Source organism: Enoplosus armatus, chromosome 22 (assembly GCF_043641665.1).
Source record: "Enoplosus armatus isolate fEnoArm2 chromosome 22, fEnoArm2.hap1, whole genome shotgun sequence".
Lineage (NCBI taxonomy): Eukaryota > Metazoa > Chordata > Actinopteri > Centrarchiformes > Enoplosidae > Enoplosus > Enoplosus armatus.
This window is the reverse complement of record NC_092201.1, coordinates 5,935,804-5,955,762: the sequence shown is the minus strand read 5'-3', so window position 1 is coordinate 5,955,762 and position 19,959 is coordinate 5,935,804. Positions and strand designations below refer to the sequence as shown.

At 40.4% G+C, this 19,959-nt stretch overlaps 1 protein-coding gene across 1 annotated transcript in view; it reads right to left on the bottom strand.

The window, feature by feature from the left end:
• anks1b (ankyrin repeat and sterile alpha motif domain containing 1B) overlaps positions 1-19,959 on the bottom strand; it is a 195,557-nt gene that overhangs the window by 65,831 nt on the left and 109,767 nt on the right. Inside the window, exons 12-13 of the mRNA XM_070928639.1 lie at positions 18,763-18,899; positions 7,091-7,277 (exon numbers count right to left, since the gene is read on the bottom strand). Of these exons, the coding sequence (XP_070784740.1) occupies positions 7,091-7,277; positions 18,763-18,899 (324 nt within the window). The remainder of the gene's footprint in view (positions 1-7,090; positions 7,278-18,762; positions 18,900-19,959) is intronic.

Here is a 19,959-nt window from a genome sequence, read left to right as displayed (position 1 = left end):
ATCAGCATGCTAAAGGTTCACAATGTCAAAGCTAACATGCTGATGTTTAACTGGTATAATGTTTACCATGTTAATTTAGCATGTTAGCATTCCAACTAATTAGCACTAAATAGAGAGTACGGCTGAGGCTGATGGGAATGTCATTAGTTTTGCAGATATGTGGTAAATCAAAATATTAGACAAATTAAAACTTTGACCTGATGATGGCACTTGTTGAAAAGTCAGCAGATCACCAAAGTCAGTAAAATTCATCCTCTTGGGACCATGTGTGTCTGCACAAAAGTTCATGGCAATCCATCCAATAGTTGTTGAAACATTTCAGTCTGGACCATCAAACACACACCACAGACAAAGCCTTCCAATATTAACCTGTCTTGTTAGCACAACTGCCTGAGGTGAAAGCTAAATGGTTCAAGCACGCAGAATGTGTGATCAAACCCATCCCGCTCATTAATGAAATGGTGGCGTTAATTAGAGCTACATCTCTGAGGGCGGTACAGTTTGGAGAGGACGTTTCACTACACAGACTTGCAATGTCTGAAGGCACAAGAGTATGAACACACTCTGTATCAGGGAGGTGTTGATCCAGCTCTGGAGGAATTTTTACATACAAGAGGAGGACACATGTCAATATGATTCAACACCACTGACTATAGCCTCAAAAATGTACCTAGACTTGAATCAGCACTTCTTTGTCAACAAAAACTGAATATTAGAAGCTTCACAAAGATTGCAAGGATTTGCATCGGATTGCATGAGATTGTACAGGTGTACCTAATAAACTTAAAGTAAGCGTGCATGATATATATATATATATATAACAAAGAAACAAAACCACCTACACAAGACAATGGCTAAATGTTTGCTACCTTTCTTCTCCTCCCACCTATCAAATTTGACTTAACAGCTTTCGTCCGTGATTGATCCTCTCTCACCCTTGAGTGAAAAAGTACAGAGAAAAGAGCTATAATTTCATCACATCTGCCTTCTGCCACACAACAGGGGGCACACATGCGGCACTTTCAACCTGAGTAGAACAGCAGGGGAAATTCCTGTCATTTTATATAAGAGGAGGGCAAGTCTACAGACTGCACAGCGGCTTTTGTGCTTCATGCAAAATGTGGAGGAAAAACGAAAACTGTATGATCTGCACATGCTTGTTTCTCTTAAGCTATGCTTGTAATCAAATACGCTAAGAGACAATACAGCGGCTACTAATAGCACGTCTATTACATTAAGCTTCAAGCTGTGCTATGACAATGAAAAAGGAAGTGGCTTCAAATGTGATTGTGTATAACAAAGACAAAGGACAGAGCTAAAGGTGTCAGTTGGAGTGTGTGTGTGTGTATGGGTATCAAATTAATGCTGTAAACAAAGGAACTGCTGACTTTGAGGATGACTTAATGATGAAGCTCAGCGGGCTGACAGACCCATTGTGCATTTGAGAGGAAGAGTGTGCTTGTAGTTGTGAGTTGATGTCAAGGTGCAAGTGGAGTGTGTGATATTTGAGAACAAAGGACTCAATTAAGCAAAGGAGGTTTAATGAACTTAACTCTTTCAAGTAAACACAAAGCCAGCGGCGCACTCAAACACGCACACACACAGCTTTGGCATTTACGGCTCATTAACTGTTGGAGCTCATCGATCACTCAGCTCCTCTGTGGCCGTGCATTATGAAGACAGTGTGAAGTCATGTTTCTCAGGCAGCAAGACAACTCTAGAGAATTGAATTATTATAGAACTTATGGTAATTTAGAAGTCTCAAAACTTGCTATATGTCATGGAAAACAGCATTTTCTATATGTAGATCCAGGAGGATTTCATAAAGTGAGACTCAAGTAATTAGTCATAGAGGAAAAGGGGTTCTCCTTCTTTGAATACAAAAGTAAACACTGCAGATAAAACCCTGCCTGATGTAGAGATTTGGGAAACGTAGACATGATAATAGAAACACAATAAAAAACAACATTAATATTTTGAGCAAATTCTGTGCTTGCATTTACATAAAGGAATGTATAAGAAGCTATGAAGTGTTCCAGTAACTTAACAGCCTCCAGATGAATAAATACAGACCTGCAGCTTTGTGCCTGTTTGTTACTGACTTGTCGCAGGGGGCACTGCATAATTCATGGAGGACAACTGCGTCAACAGTTGCACTGCTTTTGCATAACACTGCACTGCACTTGGCACTCTGCACCGAGGGCACTGTGGGAATATCTTCTCGAGCAATGTCCAACATATTACGTAAAGCCCAGCTCCGAAGCATCAACAGCAGCACCAGCGATGGGTCGGGTTATAAATAGGCCTCCTTTTTATCCAACTGCCCACGCAGGTGGCTGACACCTGCATACTCTGCTGCAGGGCCAAAGATTTATTGTATAAATGTTGGTGTCGAAGAACGGTTCAGGATTTTTAAAAGGAAAACGAGAGGAATGAGAAGGAGAGAGGCAAACATTGAGAGGAAGGAAGGAAAGACCTTTTATGGTGTGCAGGGGAAAAAAGTGTTCCCGTCACTTTCTTGTCCTCATTTCTCTATCCAACCCCCTGAAATCTCACATTTCATTCTCTCCATTTGCCTGATTTTCGTTCATCACCCCTCCTCCTCCTCCTCATCCCCCCCTGCAACGTTAGTCTCTCATTCTCTCTCCCACACCCACTCTCTTTTTTCACTGGCATCCTTTGATTTCTGCGACTCTTTGCCTTCTGTATCCACATACATATAAACTCCCTCTTTCTCTCCTTCTTTCTCTCTCTCTCTCTCTGTAAGCCACTTGTTACCATGGCAACCCCACAATGGGTCTTATAAAGCTAATAAGTAGAGGGAGCAGGAGGGATGAGCAGAGTAGCAGAAGAAGAAAGGGGGGGGGGTAGAGAAAAAATTTAATGGAAATATAAATGGGTGCCAATCTATTCCTGGTGTTGGAGCTTCAGGCGAGGAGAGCGTGGTTGAGAGACATACAGAGAAAGTCAGAGAGAGAGAGAGAAAAACAGATGTACACGTTTATAAAACGTTTGAAACTATAATGCACTGTAGTTATATAATGTGTTTTTTAAAGTGTGATGAGAAAACATTATGAGTGCTTTATAATGTCTTGATGTACTTTTTACCTGTTTTGGCAAAACTGTCACAGCAAATCATTCAACAGAGAAGATGAGAGAGGACAATCTTTCCTCCGGTGCCTCAAGTTGCAGTATGTTTGTGTCAACAGTCATATTTTCCTCAAGCAAATATTACGGAAACTTTTCAAATGTTGCAAATAATAATATACTAGTAGAGTGTTTGGGTTGAATTGAAGCAAATGCCCCCAAAAGAGGAGAAAAATAATCATTGATTTGCATGTTCTTACTGTCAGGTAACGCTAGCCACATTTCTTGCTTTCAACCAAAGATGCATCAGACAGGTTTAATGTATCTGGGAGCTCACAGGGGACACATGTGGTATGCAACATTTTAGAAAGTCCAAAGCATCTTCTCAACCTTTTTGCAATCAAAATAAGCTGCTGGGATCACAAGGAATGTGTACTGAAGACCAGTATTAAAATAGTACTGGAAAACAGGCACATTTCTGGGAAGTTTGTGCTGCAATAAGTATTTAAATGTAAGTAATTCATTTAAAAGGCAGACAATTTCAATTTGGCTGCTGTGTGTTTGTTGTCCACTAACAATGTCTTGTTATGTTGTATTGTGCAACCAAGTTTTGGCAGATGATTCAAAATGCTTGAACATTTAGACTAACTAACTGTGGAGAAGTAAACAAAAATACAGCTAACACAAAATGCATGTGCGTAAAGGTTGCTGTGTGTAAAGTACTGGTAATAATGGGACAGGGAAGTACCAATAACTATCAGTACTGATAAGTTGTACTAGTATTGCTGTAGAGGTATCTAATAAAATCCTAACGACAACCATCCCCAGTGGTCACACCAGACATGTGAAAAGTAACTGCTAGCATCAGTATTAAAGCAAGAACATCTTCTTCTAAGTCATGAAATTCTTATGTATCCAAAATTTAACATTCCCCAAAAGTGACTTTGATATACAGAAAGTTAAGCAAGCGTGTTGAAAGTAAAAACGAGAGCTTTTCAACACTGTGATCAATAATTGCTCCCCAGTCTTTGTCCTCAGAAGACATGAGTGTCAGGCTCAAGGCTCATTATGTCGGTTTCAATAGGGAAATAACATACTCTTGTTACATAAATACCACTGCAAAGCTTCAGTGAGAATAGTAGATGAAGATGTCTCATTCATTTTTACATCTGTGTGTGTGTGTGTGTGTGTGTGTGCACCTGTGGATTGATAATGAATGTGTTTTTCGTTCAAGGCACTACACAGATCAAAGTCTAGCAGGGCCTCTGAACTGCTCCTGGATGAAACAGAGACACACACACTCTGAAAATGCCTCCCGCCTGGTCGACTTCCCCTGCTTCGCCTCTTCTGTCGGTGCCTGATAGCAGCGGGTGTGAGGGACAGTTGGAGTGAAACCCAGGTGAGAGGAGGAAGTATTCACGACCACGTCACCACAAAACTATCACCAAGGCCACCACTTCGCCATGACAACAAGGACTCTCATCGCTATGGTAACTCATGAAGCGAGCATCTAGGAAATGACACAAAGGAAATGAAGGTCGGGAGTAAACCAGTGGTTCCAGAAGTGTGGCACGTGGATACAAAGTGGTCCTTAAGACGCTTCTGGCACTAACTCGTACTCAAGCTATTTTTTGATAATAAATACTATAATTACTCTGGTACTGTTACCTGCCCTACCAGTATACAGTGTAGACGCCCCAGTACTAAATCATATCTCCATATGAGGGGGGTAAAATGTGAGCAAAGGGGGGTCACAGGGACCAAAATGTGGTTATTTTAGGATTCATGATGTAAAAACTTTTGTCCAATTGTTTGACCAATATACAATCACAATAAAAAATGCATGAAACATGTTTGCATTATTTAGTATTTATGTTATATTTTTCATTATGTGGACATAAATAAAAGTACTGAAACGTGCGTATGTGCAGATTTAAGACCCAACTGCCCTCATTATGAGATTCTTATGAGAAAACACCTCATTCACTACATGGAATATTCCTTTTGGAGGAGAAACTTTCAAACTCAGCAGGGGGATGTCATTAGATGAAACTAACAGTGTTTCATCTGGTCTGACAGTGAAAAAAAAGACTCCCCACAGGACTAAGAGAGCATCTTTTGCTGACGTCCTGGAGCCTAGTTTTCAAGATATCCGGTAGAGTTTTCCCCCTGAAAGTGCTTGTTTGCATCCTAATTTCCACTCAAACCAACTTGAGACTAATACACAAGTTAAGAATGGGTTTCACCTAAAAAAAAACTTTTTCAAACCTGAAAAAACAACTACATTTCGTACTTAATAGTAATAAATAAATCACTAAAATAATGTATATTAAACGGTTATATTTTCCGGTAAAATCAATGAATTTCAATGGAATCACTGTGACCACTGGATTCGCTTGTGGAGGCATTAAGTTCAACTCTGGTGAGCTTTGACATGCTAATTTACGCCGTTAAAAATAGCAAACCGTCTTGATAGTGCTGACTTTCGAGGGAACGTAGAGCAAGAGAGTCCAAAACGTTATCGTAGCTTGTATTCGTAGCTTTTATTTAACCTCCTCTGTTAGTCAGTATTAACTCACAAAAAAGGCATTTATATGAACTTTGCTTTGGCACTTCCTGGTGTTTCAAAGCCTTTACTCAACACTGAAATGCTCTTCATGGCCTGATGCTCTTCAACCCAGCAAACACAGCAGTGGGTCTATCATTAATAAGTCATGTTGTGCGGCCGAACATTTGTCAAACCCACAAGACTTTTTGTAAAGGTCAAAACCCTGTCTAGAATTGTTATTATTCTTAGTGCTTGTTTCAACGTCCTTGGATTCATAATCAGGCGATGCTCACATCGCGCTGTAGGCTGAAATCACGTAGTAGAGTACATTTTAGGTCAGTTTTAGCATATTCTGAATCATATCTCTAATTTCCTTTAGACAGAAATGTTGCAGCTGTCATTGTGTGCCCTCCACTCTCCTCCCCTTCCACAGTCCTGAGTCCAGCAGTTGCCTTTATAACATCTGTTGTTAACCTCTAAGGTGTTTGCCTCTTGGCTCCGGTCTCAACGATGACAGGAGTAGAAATATGATTTCAATTTCCTGGGACCCAGGGTCAGAGGATTAAAGTTTCATTTGGTTTCCAGGCAGAAAGAGTTTGAACAACACCTGCACCGAGGCAACAAAAAACAGAATGAAAGAGGAGGCTTCAACACCAGGAGTTAAAAAACCCAAACACTCACCAGCTGGCTAATATACTCCATGTTGGATTATTTCCATTCATTCCAACTCTAACTAAATTGTACTCCCTGTCCATAAAGTAGAAACTCCATAGAGAAAATGACCATTTTAAGCTACATAATACGACTACAATATTCCAAAGATCTAGAATATACAGCATGTATCTTCACAAACCACCCTGCTGACAGTTAGTGATAATATGCAAAGGACAGACTACAACTAAAACGATTAGTCAATTAATCCATTAGTCGATCTAAAGATAAATAATCAGCAACTATTTTGATGATCGTTGACTGTGAATAAGGCTTAGTCTTATTTGACATTTAACTAAATATCTTTGGGTTTTGGACTTTTGGACAGACAAAACAAGCTATTTGAATATGTTATGTTGGTCTTCTTGAAATTGTGATGGTCATTTTCTTCTATATTTTCTGACATTTTCTTGACCAAATGATTGTAAAATGAAGAAATAACCAACAAATGAATCAATAATGAAAATAACTGTCAATAATAAACAACGCTCACATTAAATCTAAATATCTCTGTCTTGAATGACAACAATTCTTTGATTTAATTGCTTTTCTTGGTGTCCACGCAGCAGAGAAAGCCAAGAGACCTGAGTTTTCATATCGTGAATTCCCCTTGAGGAGACATTTGTGTTTCTGCTGATCATCCTCCACAGGGAGATCAGAGGTCAGGGTGTATTTCAGCAGGGCCGACACTTACTTCAGGCTGAGAGATAGCCTTTAACACGCACCCACCCTCCCGAGTCTTACCTGCAAGCTGACAGTCGTCGTTGGAGCCTGCAGAGTCCTCCTGGTTTGGGCTGAGTGGAGGGCTGGCAGGGGGGCTGGTGCTGAAGCTGGCGTAGCCCAGGGACGAGCTCACCTCGCTGGGATCACAGCTGTGGTTGACCGGCTTCTGGACGTCCAGGGAAGAAGACAGAGAGGTGCGCTGCTTGGGCTGGATACAAGAGAGGAAGAAGAGAAGGACAACAGTTACAGAGATTAACAAACATTTATATTGTTTTTGGAGTTCTTATATATAAATGAATGCTGGCATCAAGCTACATAATATCAGCCCAATCACACATGGGTTGGGTGCGTCAAGTGCCCATTTTACCCCGTGTAGTGTGTCCCGGTGTGACACTAAGTGCAACTACTACAACGTCTGCCCTGACCATAACCCATACAGTAGGAGCACAGAGCACTTGCGCGCACACAAACATAAACATGGCAAAGTAAAAGAGGACGATGTTGTTGGTGCTGTCAGGTGGAACAGTGAGGTGGGCACCTTACTGATAACCTATATGTGTCGCGCAAGTTGTGAAAGACGGCAACCTACGACATGCTCCAACACGTAGTCTGTCCTCAGCCAAGTCACGGCAAGAATTTATGACTTCATGACCAGTGATCATCTCAAAATGCCAACATATAAAGTCTATAGGGAGTGGACTCAAAAATTCAGACTTCTGACACCTGAACATGTGCGTGATGTAATAAGATATATAGATGTATGCTTTATGTAAAACTGGAAAGCAAGTAAGAAAAAACAGAGAGAGGGACAGAGGTAAATAGAGAGAGAGAGAGAGATATGGACATACAGAGAGTCAGTCATAACGATGGCTTAGAGCGAGTGAGACAGAGTGAGAGAAGGAGGAGGCAGAGGACAACTGAAACTGTAGACTGGCATCTGGTAAACACATCTTACATAATAAGGCATTTGCAGTTCTCAACAACCTGCTGCTATGCTTCACAATCAGCTCAGGCAGTCAAAGCTCTGCTGGTGTTGTGTGTCTGTGTGTGCGTGCAAGTCAGAGGATGTAGGCAACGTGAATCAATACAGTGAACCATAAAAGCAAAATAACATCCTGAAATGTTGAGAGACAGACACATGACAGGACAACCTTCGTGAGACCTTCACTGTCTTATGTGTGACTCAAGGCACAAAGCCTGAACCCTGAGAGAGCAACAGAGGGGGCAGAGAATAGGAAAGAAAATGAAAGCAGAGGAGGAGAAAAGGCTCTTTTTCATGCACGGTGCACTCAAATTGGGCTTTGAAGAGTCTTCAGATTGACTCAACTAAACTGAGGTGAAAAACAAAAGCAAAACAATAGCAGGGAAATAGGTAGAACAGGAGAAGGGCGTGAAAAATATAAGAGAATTGGACAGGATTCGAAATGAAATGAAAGCATTTCTCCCTGTCAATGAGTGAAAAGGGAAGCATTGAAGAAGAAAAGGGAAGGAACAAAGAACATAAGAGAGAAATGATGGTTACAGGTAAGAATTCTAAGTAGGAGAAGAAGGAGGCTGGGCAATAAGGAATAAAGCTATGAAGTCACAGTAGGCAAAAAGAAAAAAAAAGAGGCAACCTCACATAAAGTTAAATGCGAAACTGGAAACTGAAAGTAACTCATCATTAGAAAGACAAAGGCTAAACCCCCGAGAAACATGAAGCTAACGCCAGCAGCCAGCTAACTTAGCTTAGCACAAGATTGGAAACAGGTGGAAGGTTAAAATAAAATTCCAACCAGAAATGCTAAAAAAAAGTTTCCTGTGAAGTGGATGAACAAAAGGTCACATTAAGACATTTCCACACACACACACACACAGTTTGGTATCAGTCAATCAAAGAGAGGAATCCATATATCAGAGGCACAGAGACTAAAGTACCAACCACAGCAGCAGAATGCGGCACAGGTTCAGCAGCAAGAGCGATATTTTTTTTTCTCAGGAAGAGTTGGCCAGTGGGGAATAACACCAGAGCAGCAGCATCCCGCAGAGATGAGGGATGTTTAAAGGACCAATGAATCAAGCAAACAAGATCACAACGGCCCAGAAAAGCAACGGGGAATAAGACGATGATGTATGAGCCCAACAGGGAATCACCCTGACTCGAAAAGGGAAGGGACATTACACAAGCTTTCTGTCAAAAACATGTACATCTATATTTTTTTATGACCTCTTTGTGATAAAAAACATTGAAAAGTAAAAGAAAAAAAAATCGGTCAAACATATCAATATTAAACCACTTCACGCAATGCGCTCGCATGAAAACAGAACCTGTACTGTTTACTTTGCCGCAGGCTTAACAACTAACAAAAAAGGACCCAAAATAAATGAGATGAAACAGCAATCAAACCAGAATGATGGGACTGCTATAATGTGACTCTGTGGTGTTTCTAAGTGGGAGGTTGAGGCTGTGCTTGTGTGTGTGTGTGTGTGTGTGTGTGTGTGTGTGTGTGTGTGTGTTTGTGTGTCTTCTTTTGTGACCTCTCTAATGTTTAATGAGTTTAACAGCAACTTCAACTTCTGCTGTTCATCCTTTAAGCATCTCTTTATTCCCACCCTTATCTCCGCCTTGTCTCTGTGTATTTGGCCTCTGCTTCTTTCTAACAACTAAAGGCGTCTTCTCTCTGGACTTGTGCTTATTATGAGCTCACACATGCACATAAACACACACACACACACACACACACACACACACACACACACACACACACGCTGACAAATACAACTAAACATACTGTAGCTCTGGCTGAGGCTTAGCGTTAACAATGCAAACGGGCAGCAGGCTAATGAACATGTCATGGCCGACTGGAAGGGGATTAATGAGCACAGACACACAATCACACACAACACACACACACACATACATACAGGCAGGTCCTCCATGCCTGATTAAACTACAGCAAAAGACATTTACCCAGCCTGGAACAGTATCCCTAGGGGAAAACATGCCATTTAACACATTACTAATGTGTGTGTGTTTGTGCTTGGGCGCTAATAAATGACACATCCATTAGCTAAAAAATTTAATTCCTCACCTACGACGAGGTGAGATGTGCTTTGCAGTTTAAGTTTGTTTGTATGCATTGAAAAGTGCTCATTTCTGTGTGAAACTGAGGAATTGTGCGTTTAATTATAAATAACAGGATAATGAATTATCATATTATCATGATTAAAAGATCAGATGCTGTAGAGTTGGGGAACATTGGGTGTCCACTGTTAATGAATGATACTTGAACAAAAGCAGAATTTACTATGAAAAGACTGATTCTGTAGGAGGATTGCTAAAAAAACATTATGTGTGTGAATTGTACCAAAGAGTGGGGGGGTTATTTATTCCAAAATGTCACTATTTCCATTAAATCTCTTTACTGGCTAACTAATCTAGCAATTTAATATGAGCAGGGGCAGTTATTGGAGCAACCTCTCTTATATGGACATGGAACAATGCACAGCTCTTTTGTAGTCAGGGTTTGTATTTGTTTTCCGTTCTCCTCCTTCTTTGTGGCCTCATACATTCACAGAAAGATGTAAACACAAACTCAGAAGGCAAAAAGTTCAGAAGAGCAGAGCCGACGACACATCAAGCTGCAGTGAGGAAAAAGAACAAGAACAGAAAATAAAATCCCCCCAACCTCCAAAACAAACTTTTAACTGTAACTCCAAAAGCTATTACTGTTGTTAGTGAACTCTATTGTTCAGCTCGCATTCTGCATTCACACTTTCCTCTGATACATTTTGGCTTCGTTTCACATTTCTTATATCTTTTTCTGCTGATGATCAGGCTTCTTCTTTATTATTGTCCTCAAGAAGCATTTTTTTTTCACTCAGGTGAGGCTCTCAGGTCCTGACACACTCACAGACATTAACATATATAGTGCCCCCCTCTAAAGGCTCAAACATGGTTCATGTGGCAGTACCTGTGTGGCTTTCCAGACACACATACGCTGTCCTGTATAGTTATGTGGTGCTCTCTTATCCCTCTACTTTCATCAGGAAAGCTGTTGTTGACTGAAAGAAATATTGACTTAAAGAGCCTGTTTTTACCTTTGTGTTAACTGTTGGAAATAAAAAGTAAGTATGTAAATATGTTATTCTTACAATCTAAACAGTCTCTCTCAGCTGGTCATGATAAATGTGGTAGTGGAAGCACTCATTGGTGATATATTATGCCAGTTTTATTGCCTTGGCACAACCTGATTTCTTTCAAAAACAGGGGTTTGTTTCCATACACAAAAATAATCTCCCATTATCTGCCATCACTCCACTTGTGTTTATTTACCCCTACCATCAGTCTGATGAAACAGTCTTTCCCTTTGTCCATTATCTAAGAAACTCAGGAAGCTTTACAGTAGCTCAGTTTGAGTAATTCACCTTCTGTCTGTAATGTGTCATGAAGTGTTAATGCAGTTGTCCTGCCAAATCTATATTGGCACACAATTTCAAAATGCAGTGCAGAGGCCAGTAAAAGCTAGCAGTCGTCTTGGCTCACAACTAATGAGGTGAATGAACCACATGATTTATTGAAATCATCAAAATGCTACATACAAATCCTTTGAATACATGTGGGAAATACCAGGAAATAGCTCAGATGTGTAACTCGCACTAGAGAGCTTTTAGCATTAGCTGGAGCTAGTTCAATTAGCAGTGTATGACCCACGCCTCTCTCCACTGGGGCTGCAGGCATCGTGCTGGCTGAGGAAAGCAAACCTCTTTAATTACCACACACACACACACACACACACACACACACACTTAAAGGTCCAAGCAACTTTGAAATATTCAGGTGGAGTGCAGTAAGCCGCCAGCTATGATGAGAGGAATGAGCTGACCAAGGTATGTGAAAGTAAATTGATCTTTTTTTCCTTCGCCTTATGGTTCTCTTTCTCTATTTTCACCCTTTTTCTTGCCACCCCACTCTGAAGCCAACTAGCTGCCATGATTGTGATTGTTTATTGATTGTGTGTGTGTGTGCATGTATGGTCTTTGCACAGCCTACAATATTGGCTCGATGAAGAGCTGGCACTAATGCAGAGTCATATTCATAGAATTGTATAGTATACACATGTACTGTAATTACACACAGATTCTAGCAAATTTGCTTGAAGATTAACTGACGGGAACAACACTGTCAGCGAGGGATCATCAAGTGACTGTGTGTGTGTTCAGCACAAACACAGCCACAGCGGCCAACTGATTGATGAGTGTGAACAGATTAATGAGCTCTAAACGACAATGATTAATGATGTCTGTGTAAGATTTTCTGGTGAAGAAAACTGACGAAAAAACTAATGTTAAAAGAAGCAGGCTTAATATACAAGTTCTTCATGTGGAAATATATTGAAATAATGGTTATTTAACACCAATACGGCTTGATAGGCTTTTCATTATTAATTAATCTGTTGGTTTATTTTCATGTATTGACTAACGTAATCATTAGTCAATACAATGTCAGAAAATAGTGAAAATGTCTATCACACTTGTCCCACCAACTCCTATCATAAGACAAGAACAGCATCCTTTTACTGTTTTGAACCTTTAACAGATTTCCGATAAGATCTGGCCCAGCAGTATAGTTTAATAGTATATATTTGGGCTTGTAGAGTTGGGCAGTCTTTCTTGAGATTGTCTTGTTTGTTTACTATAATTATGCTGTCATCTAAAAATTACTCTACACTGACGTTAAAATAACACATATCGCCTTTAAGATCACTAGATCTGTGCTGGTCAAAACAAACCATCTCTCCTTCAAGAAACACACTAAAATTGATACCCTTGCCTAATTGAGACGAGACTGATTGAGGATAATGCTTTTTAAGTGCTTTGCTCAAGAGCACCTTGACCGTAATAATTCGGGGGAGTTGAGAGTATAAGTGATTCGGTTTCCTGAAGCAGATCCTCCAGAGGGATTTTGAAACAAACAACTGGTAGCTAACCTGCATCTTAAAGGTCATAAATGCTCTCCTATGTGACATCTACGTCGTATTCTGTACATTTACCATCAAGTGCTTTGTATGTGTCTCTGCATCCTCTCAACCTCTGTATGGGAAAAACATCTATTATCACCACGCCTCCGTAAAGCATCAGAAACCAGATAGCCTACCTTATCTGCACTCCACTCCGAGTATGTGTCTGACTGTGTGTATGTGGTCAGGAAAGCTATCGGCTCTATCAGACTGTCATTGTGTAAATTCTTGAATGTGTTCATTTGTGCAGTACGTACACTGTATTCATGTGTGACAGTTGATCTGAATGTGTGCAATGCATACTGAACTGTATCTACATTCATGTGTATGGCCCCGCTATGACACGCAGTCCCGCTTAGAAAGCAACGACAAACAGAGAAGCTGTTCTTTATGACTGGGCCACACACACACACACACACACACACACACACACACACACACACACACACACAGAGGACACACTGTAATGCAATTCTTTGCTTCTAACCTTAAAGACTAATAATAATAAGTCTAGTGAGACTCTATATGTTTCCCTCTATATGAGCCCCAACAAATACACTATTTAAACTTGTTTGAGTAATGTTTGCTGAATACTACAGTGCAGAGGTACAACAACCCTGCAATAAATTCTACCTTTTATAAGGTTATAATGTTCATTTTTATTTACTTTGTTTTAGAGAGATGTTGATTCAACTTTATGGTCATTTTGGAGGCCGTTGAGCTTCTGTTGAATTGTATTGTGTTATACTGAGAGGCATTTTCTAACATTTTGTCCATTACATTTATATCAATGGGGGGCAAACTAAAATTACTTTTTAATTAGAAACACCTCTCTGTAACAACACCACAAACTACATCCCCCAAATGACGAGAAAGTTGAATTAACAACCTCTATAAAAACAATTTCAAGAAACACTGAATATGACCTTCATGAATGTAGAATTTATTGCAGGACTGTTGTAATAGACATGCATTAGTTTCAGCTAGGTGTACCTAATAAATTGGCTGAGTGTATTTGTCAAGATTCATATGCAGTAGAAACAAAAGGCAGGGGAAGATGGAAAGTATTGAGAGATGGACTAACACTACTGATTTTGTCTTTGTTGACAATAACAAAAATATTAAATATCCAAGAGTGTACAAAGAGATGACCAAGAGTTTTACAGCGAGCTGTGCTCCGATGGAAAAAAGCAAGGGGCTGCATGGGTGTGTTGGTACAAGTATCAGGGAGAAGATAAAATAGAAGTAAAATACACCTATGATTTTGAAGGCATTTCACCTGCACAGCAGTGTGAAGTACCAGTATTTTACAACTCTGGAAAGTTATTACAGCACAAGTATATTTTTTCACCATCTTGACAATTGCAAGGTAAATGGTATTTGATTGGCTAGCGCAGTCCACTGCCTGATAACACTGCAGTGTATTGGGGTAAAAGTTGAGCCAGGACCATTTGATGGTTCTACATTGTCCAGTTTGTGCCTCTCATGTATCATCATTACACTTGAGTCAGAGTTGAGCTAAACATCCATTTTTTCAGAAAAATAAATCTTTGGCAATCTTTTTAAAAATCCAGGTCGTTCAACAACAGTCACTGCTAAATCCTCAAAGACTGTGCTCACCATCTGGATAAAATGTGTGTGTATATACATATACATATATATATATAAATATGTATACATTTTCTTTTTATCCAAATGGTTTGAAGAGTCTGTGGATTGTGGAAACACTTTTAAAGTACTGTTAAACAAGGTCCTGACTCTTTCAAATCACCAAGGATTTATATTTCAGAAAGATGGATACTTTGCTCTGGGACTCAAATGTAATGTTAATGCATGAGAGGCACAAAATGTGGCTATGTCAATGCAATGGCCTTAAAGAAATGAAAGAAGAGGCTGCTGCTTTTTTGACGCAATGCTAATGTTGATCTGAATGCAGCCTTAATCCTCAGACAGCATTTAGAAGAAGAGACAACGGCCTGTGCGTAAAATGTCTAGACTTTAAGGTCTAAAATGCAAAAAGTACAAGAGAGGTAGTGCATAAATGTGTGTGTGTAATGTCGTATTTTGACCATGTGACTGTCTTGAGATACCAGCTTCAGCCTTTGTGAGCGTGAACCCGAGTTCTATCATGTGTTGACTGTAACCAGCAATCTCTTGTAGACAAGAACTGGTTATTAAAAGATACTAACACGCAAAAGCAGCAAAGTAGGACACCGAGCCAGTGGGTATGAAACTGATAACCCCATGATGCAGTGTGCGTCTCTCTCCTTCAGGCTTTCCTTTTTTCTACTTCTTTCCATTGATTTGATTATTCCCCCATTCTTTCTATTCACATCCCATCTGCCCATGAGTGCGATCAAGAGCTTGTGGAGATCTAACATGTTCAGCTGACAGTTTGGACAAGAAGCAAGAGATGAAGAAATAAAAACGACCCAAACATTAAGCCCATGGATTTCAGTCAACACAGCCTGTGTGATCTCTTCACGCTTTTACAAACTGATCACATGTGTTTTCTTTTTTTCATCAGCGACTGGTCAATGCCGCAGAAGCATTAGCAGCAAGCTGAATACTTTCTTTTAAACCCGGATTTTAAGAGATAAATTACTCAGAACTCATTTTTATATACAGCAACAGCCTTAGGAAGCCTTGTGGACAGTCAGTCAGTCAGGCTACTCGTTTAAAGTCTAGTTTCACTGGGTAATCAATATTCAATAATAAGAAATTAGTGTTGGCTACTGAGAATTTGGGACAATATGAGAGAAATTGATGTTACAATAACTATCAACATTATCAAACTGAATATTAGTATTAAGATATTTGGTCAAGTTTTCAAGATCCCAGAAATCTTAAACTCTATTCGCTCCATATTAGAATGAGAGGAAGCATGTGACCTGAAATGAGCAGTAGAGTAAAAAATGAGGATAAGGCCATAACGCTGAATAGAAATAATATAAATGACATAAAATTTGTGAACAGTATGTATTACAGTAGTTAAATTACAGTAGGAAATTTTTATATCGAGGTCCCTAAAGAGATCCCCATCAGATGTGTTATTCAGTTTTGTCCAAAGCATCCTATCTGAGAATATTTTATTTCTACATAAGATTTGATATAGAAATATATAACTTTGCGAGACGGCAGTAAACCCCCCCATAAGCCTGTAGGAACCACACTAATACTGGAAACATGAGGGACTATGGCACTATACCACGCTTCTATACATGCTGCAACATGTGTGTGTTAGTGTTGCATGTAAGCCTGACTGTTCGGCGTACAGTGTGTACTGAAGGAATAGCCAGCGGGAGCGCTAAAGTGAAATGAAATGAATTCTAGAGAATTAATTAGGCGCTATAAAATTGAACTCTGGTGCTCGTTGATTATGTGCGCTTCAAGCAGAGCGGGGGCCCGCTGGGCGCCACATGGGATCCCTCTACACACATTAGTTAACATGCCAAAGATAGGCCGATGATGAGGGGTGGAGGGGTGATTGGAGAGGAGGTGAGGTAAGGAAACGAGGAAGAGAACATGTTGATGTTAAGGACATTCAGAGAGTTAGAGGCAGCTGAAGTTGTCTATCTTGGCAGTTCATTTAGTGTCATTATGGGCCCTAAAACTCTTATTTTCGTAATCAAAGTTCAAAAAGGAAACAAGCGTGTTTATCTTTAATATTTCTTGACTCTCAACTCACCCCATTGTCAGACCTTTTGCTTATGCTTTACTAAACTAATATTTTATGATTCATCACTCGACTAAACAAGCAGTTCAAAGGGATCTTTTTTTTCAGTGTTATGTCTCACGTCAACCGCAGACTGAGAAAACAACTGCCTTTAATTATCAAGGTGCTAAACGTCCGCGCTGAGCTCGTGTGCCTGATGCTATCTTCCCAGTGACAGAAGTGAGAGGACTAAATTAAGCTCAAGTCGCTAATGAGGCTGATTTGTTGTTGCATTTGAATTTCTGAATGCTGATTTGAAGTTATTCCTGATCAGTGACACATTATTAATATATTCAATTTCTGTTGTATAAGTCTGTTACAGAAGTAACAAGACAGTGATGTTTTCTGCATGACAGACTTTACAATAAAGGAAATGTTGTCCACCTCTGACACTGATACATATTTATTGCATTTCTGCAACACTGCACTGGCTGCCCAGGAGGCCCTGAAATAACCCTAGTGCCGCATTTTTATTAGATTTCACACAAATATGCATGACTCATTTCTGTATCATCATTTCAGCAGTAGATGATGAACCCACCTGAGCTTCAGGCTGCCTGGACACTGAATTTTAACAGTCTGCTTCTCAATCTGGACCACCTTAGACACAATATCCTCCACGTCATCAATGTCAGACCTTCACTTTAACGATTAAATGGTTACGATGATGACCAACTACTATGTCAGTTTCAAATTCGCCTGTTCAGATGGCCATTAGGGTGAGACGAAAAAATGTATTCATGTAATAACCAAGATTGTTAGCTTCTATGATTCTGAACCTAAATTCAATTCTTCTGCACTAATAACACCACAGTTTCTCCTCGCTAAATACGCTACACCCATTTCCTCTGCAACGCAAAACACAACAGCCAGCTAAGAGTTAAGCTAACCATCTTTATATCGTCATCTTTACTAAAGTAAAAGTTTATATATTTGAAAAAGTTATGGTAACTCCAATAATTTGTCAAAAATAACCTCCCACACACTGCAATGATTCATCACGTCAGGGCTCAGCATGGAGCCTGCACCAGACCACGCACCATCACAGCGGCTGTATGCACACTGTCCGCAGCAATTAATGTGAACATATTTGTCCTCTAGTCCTTTCAACAGTTGCTCCAAGACACTTTAGTGGGCACTGGGGACTAATTTACAGAGAGCACACATGCAAAAGTCATCGAAAGCGGGAAAAGCTGCGCGTAACTTTCTCAACGGCTGCATGTCACCATCGTACAGCACGTGTTGTTTTGTTCTACTTGCTTCGTCACTCTACTGGGTTGGCAATCTGATTGCTGGTGTGATTTCAAAGGAGGTGGAAGAGGACGTGATGGGCTTAAAAGGTAACATAGCCAATCTTTAACAAGCTGGAGCGGTTGCAAACCACAATCTTTCAAAGCCACAATCACGCAACTGTGGAGGTTTGCGATTGCAGGAGACTGCGGAAAATTGTTAACAATACAGCCTGCAGATACATTAACATTTCATACACAAAAATACACTTTACATTTGGAAAAAAACACACTTGCTCGGATTAGACTGGACTGGTTTGGTAGCAATGTCTGCTATTAACCTAATATTCTTTGATCAGGAAGCAGCATTACAGCACAGTCCAGCTCTGAAACCCAGGATAGGGGCTCATCTGGGTTTCTGTAACTAGGATGTGACGTTTAGATGGACCAACACAACAGGATACTCAGATACTCTAAACTCCAATCGACTATGAGAGTGACTGACAGAGCAACAGACCGAGAGACGAGTGTAGATGAAATGAAACAGAGAAACAATCAGAGGGAGACAGAAACAGACAGAGCTGTTTACCATAGTGTGTGTGTGTGTGTGTGTGTGTGTGTGTGTGTGTGTGTGTGTGGGTGGGTGCAGGTGTTTAAGCTACTTGTAGGTGGATACTGTGATGTTCAATAATGCATCAGGTGCCTCTGCAACACATTCATTAGTGTGCGTGTGTGTGTGTGCGCACTCACCTGTGGGCGGATGACTCTCTCAATGTTCTTCAGGGCCGTGTCGGGGGAGGGGGGGGAGCAGTCTGGAGTTGGGCCCGTCGAGCAGTTGCCATGGTTACTGTGCTCCCCCTCACTCACCGTTACATGGGACGAGTGACCTTGGAGAGAGAGAGAGAGAGAGAAAAGGGAGATTTGTTTTTTTTTCATTACAATATTGTGTTTTATGTTGCAATCAGCCGTCATTGTTCTCTCGAGCCACGGCTGGCATATCAGACTACATGTCGGATCACGACCTGCTGTGAGGTTCCTCGTGACCTTTTCATGAAAATTTCGTCTTCTTCTATTGTATTTCTGACAGAGAAGCTGCTCAAAGCGTGCTTCCCACCTCCCGGTAATCCACAAACAATTCCAACACTTACTGTGGGACTTCAAATTAGAAATCAGAGGAAAGGACAAACGTATAAAATTGTTATCATTGCTTATCAAATTGTTCACCTCAAGTTGCCATGATTTATTTGCCCTTACTTAAGTCTAAACACCAGTGGTTTGTAGATCAGTATTAAGTACACTGATTAACTTGGCACAGCTTCATTTCAGGCTTCTCCGAAACTGAAGTAGCTGGAAACCTGTTTTTTGAGTTCCAAAAAACGACCATAACTCTAAAGAGCTTGTGCAGCATAATCCCAGTTCTGAGCGTTGTACTCCATCCTAATGATCTTTTTTATACTTTTCCCAGTCGCTTCATCTATGAAGGGAGAAGGTTTAGTGTTACTTTAGAGCTGCACCAGCCAGCTAACTTTAATGTTATATTGCCATATAAATGAGTCCAATTTTGGGTAAAGTGAGAAATGAAAAAGAGGGTTCAGCTCAACACCTAATGTGTCGCACGGAGCATTTCCAGCTAATGGTGCAAGGGCAATCACAGAGGTGTGTTAGCATTAGAGAGAGGAGGTGAGAAGAGTGTATTTCGTAAATTGACAAGCCTCTGCAATAACCACATCAGGAAAATATGACAGCTGCCCGGTGCCCGGTTTGATGTCTATCTCAGCTTTTCACACACAGTCTGTGTGTGTGTGTGTGTGTGTGTGCGCGTGCGGCTGAGCACAGAACCGAGTGTCGGAGCTAATTTCCCCTGCGTAAGATCATTTAACAGAGGGTCGGGAAAAAAAACACAAGGAGAAGAAAAGAAGAAGTGAAGAAAGGAGAGGGAAGTGCTGA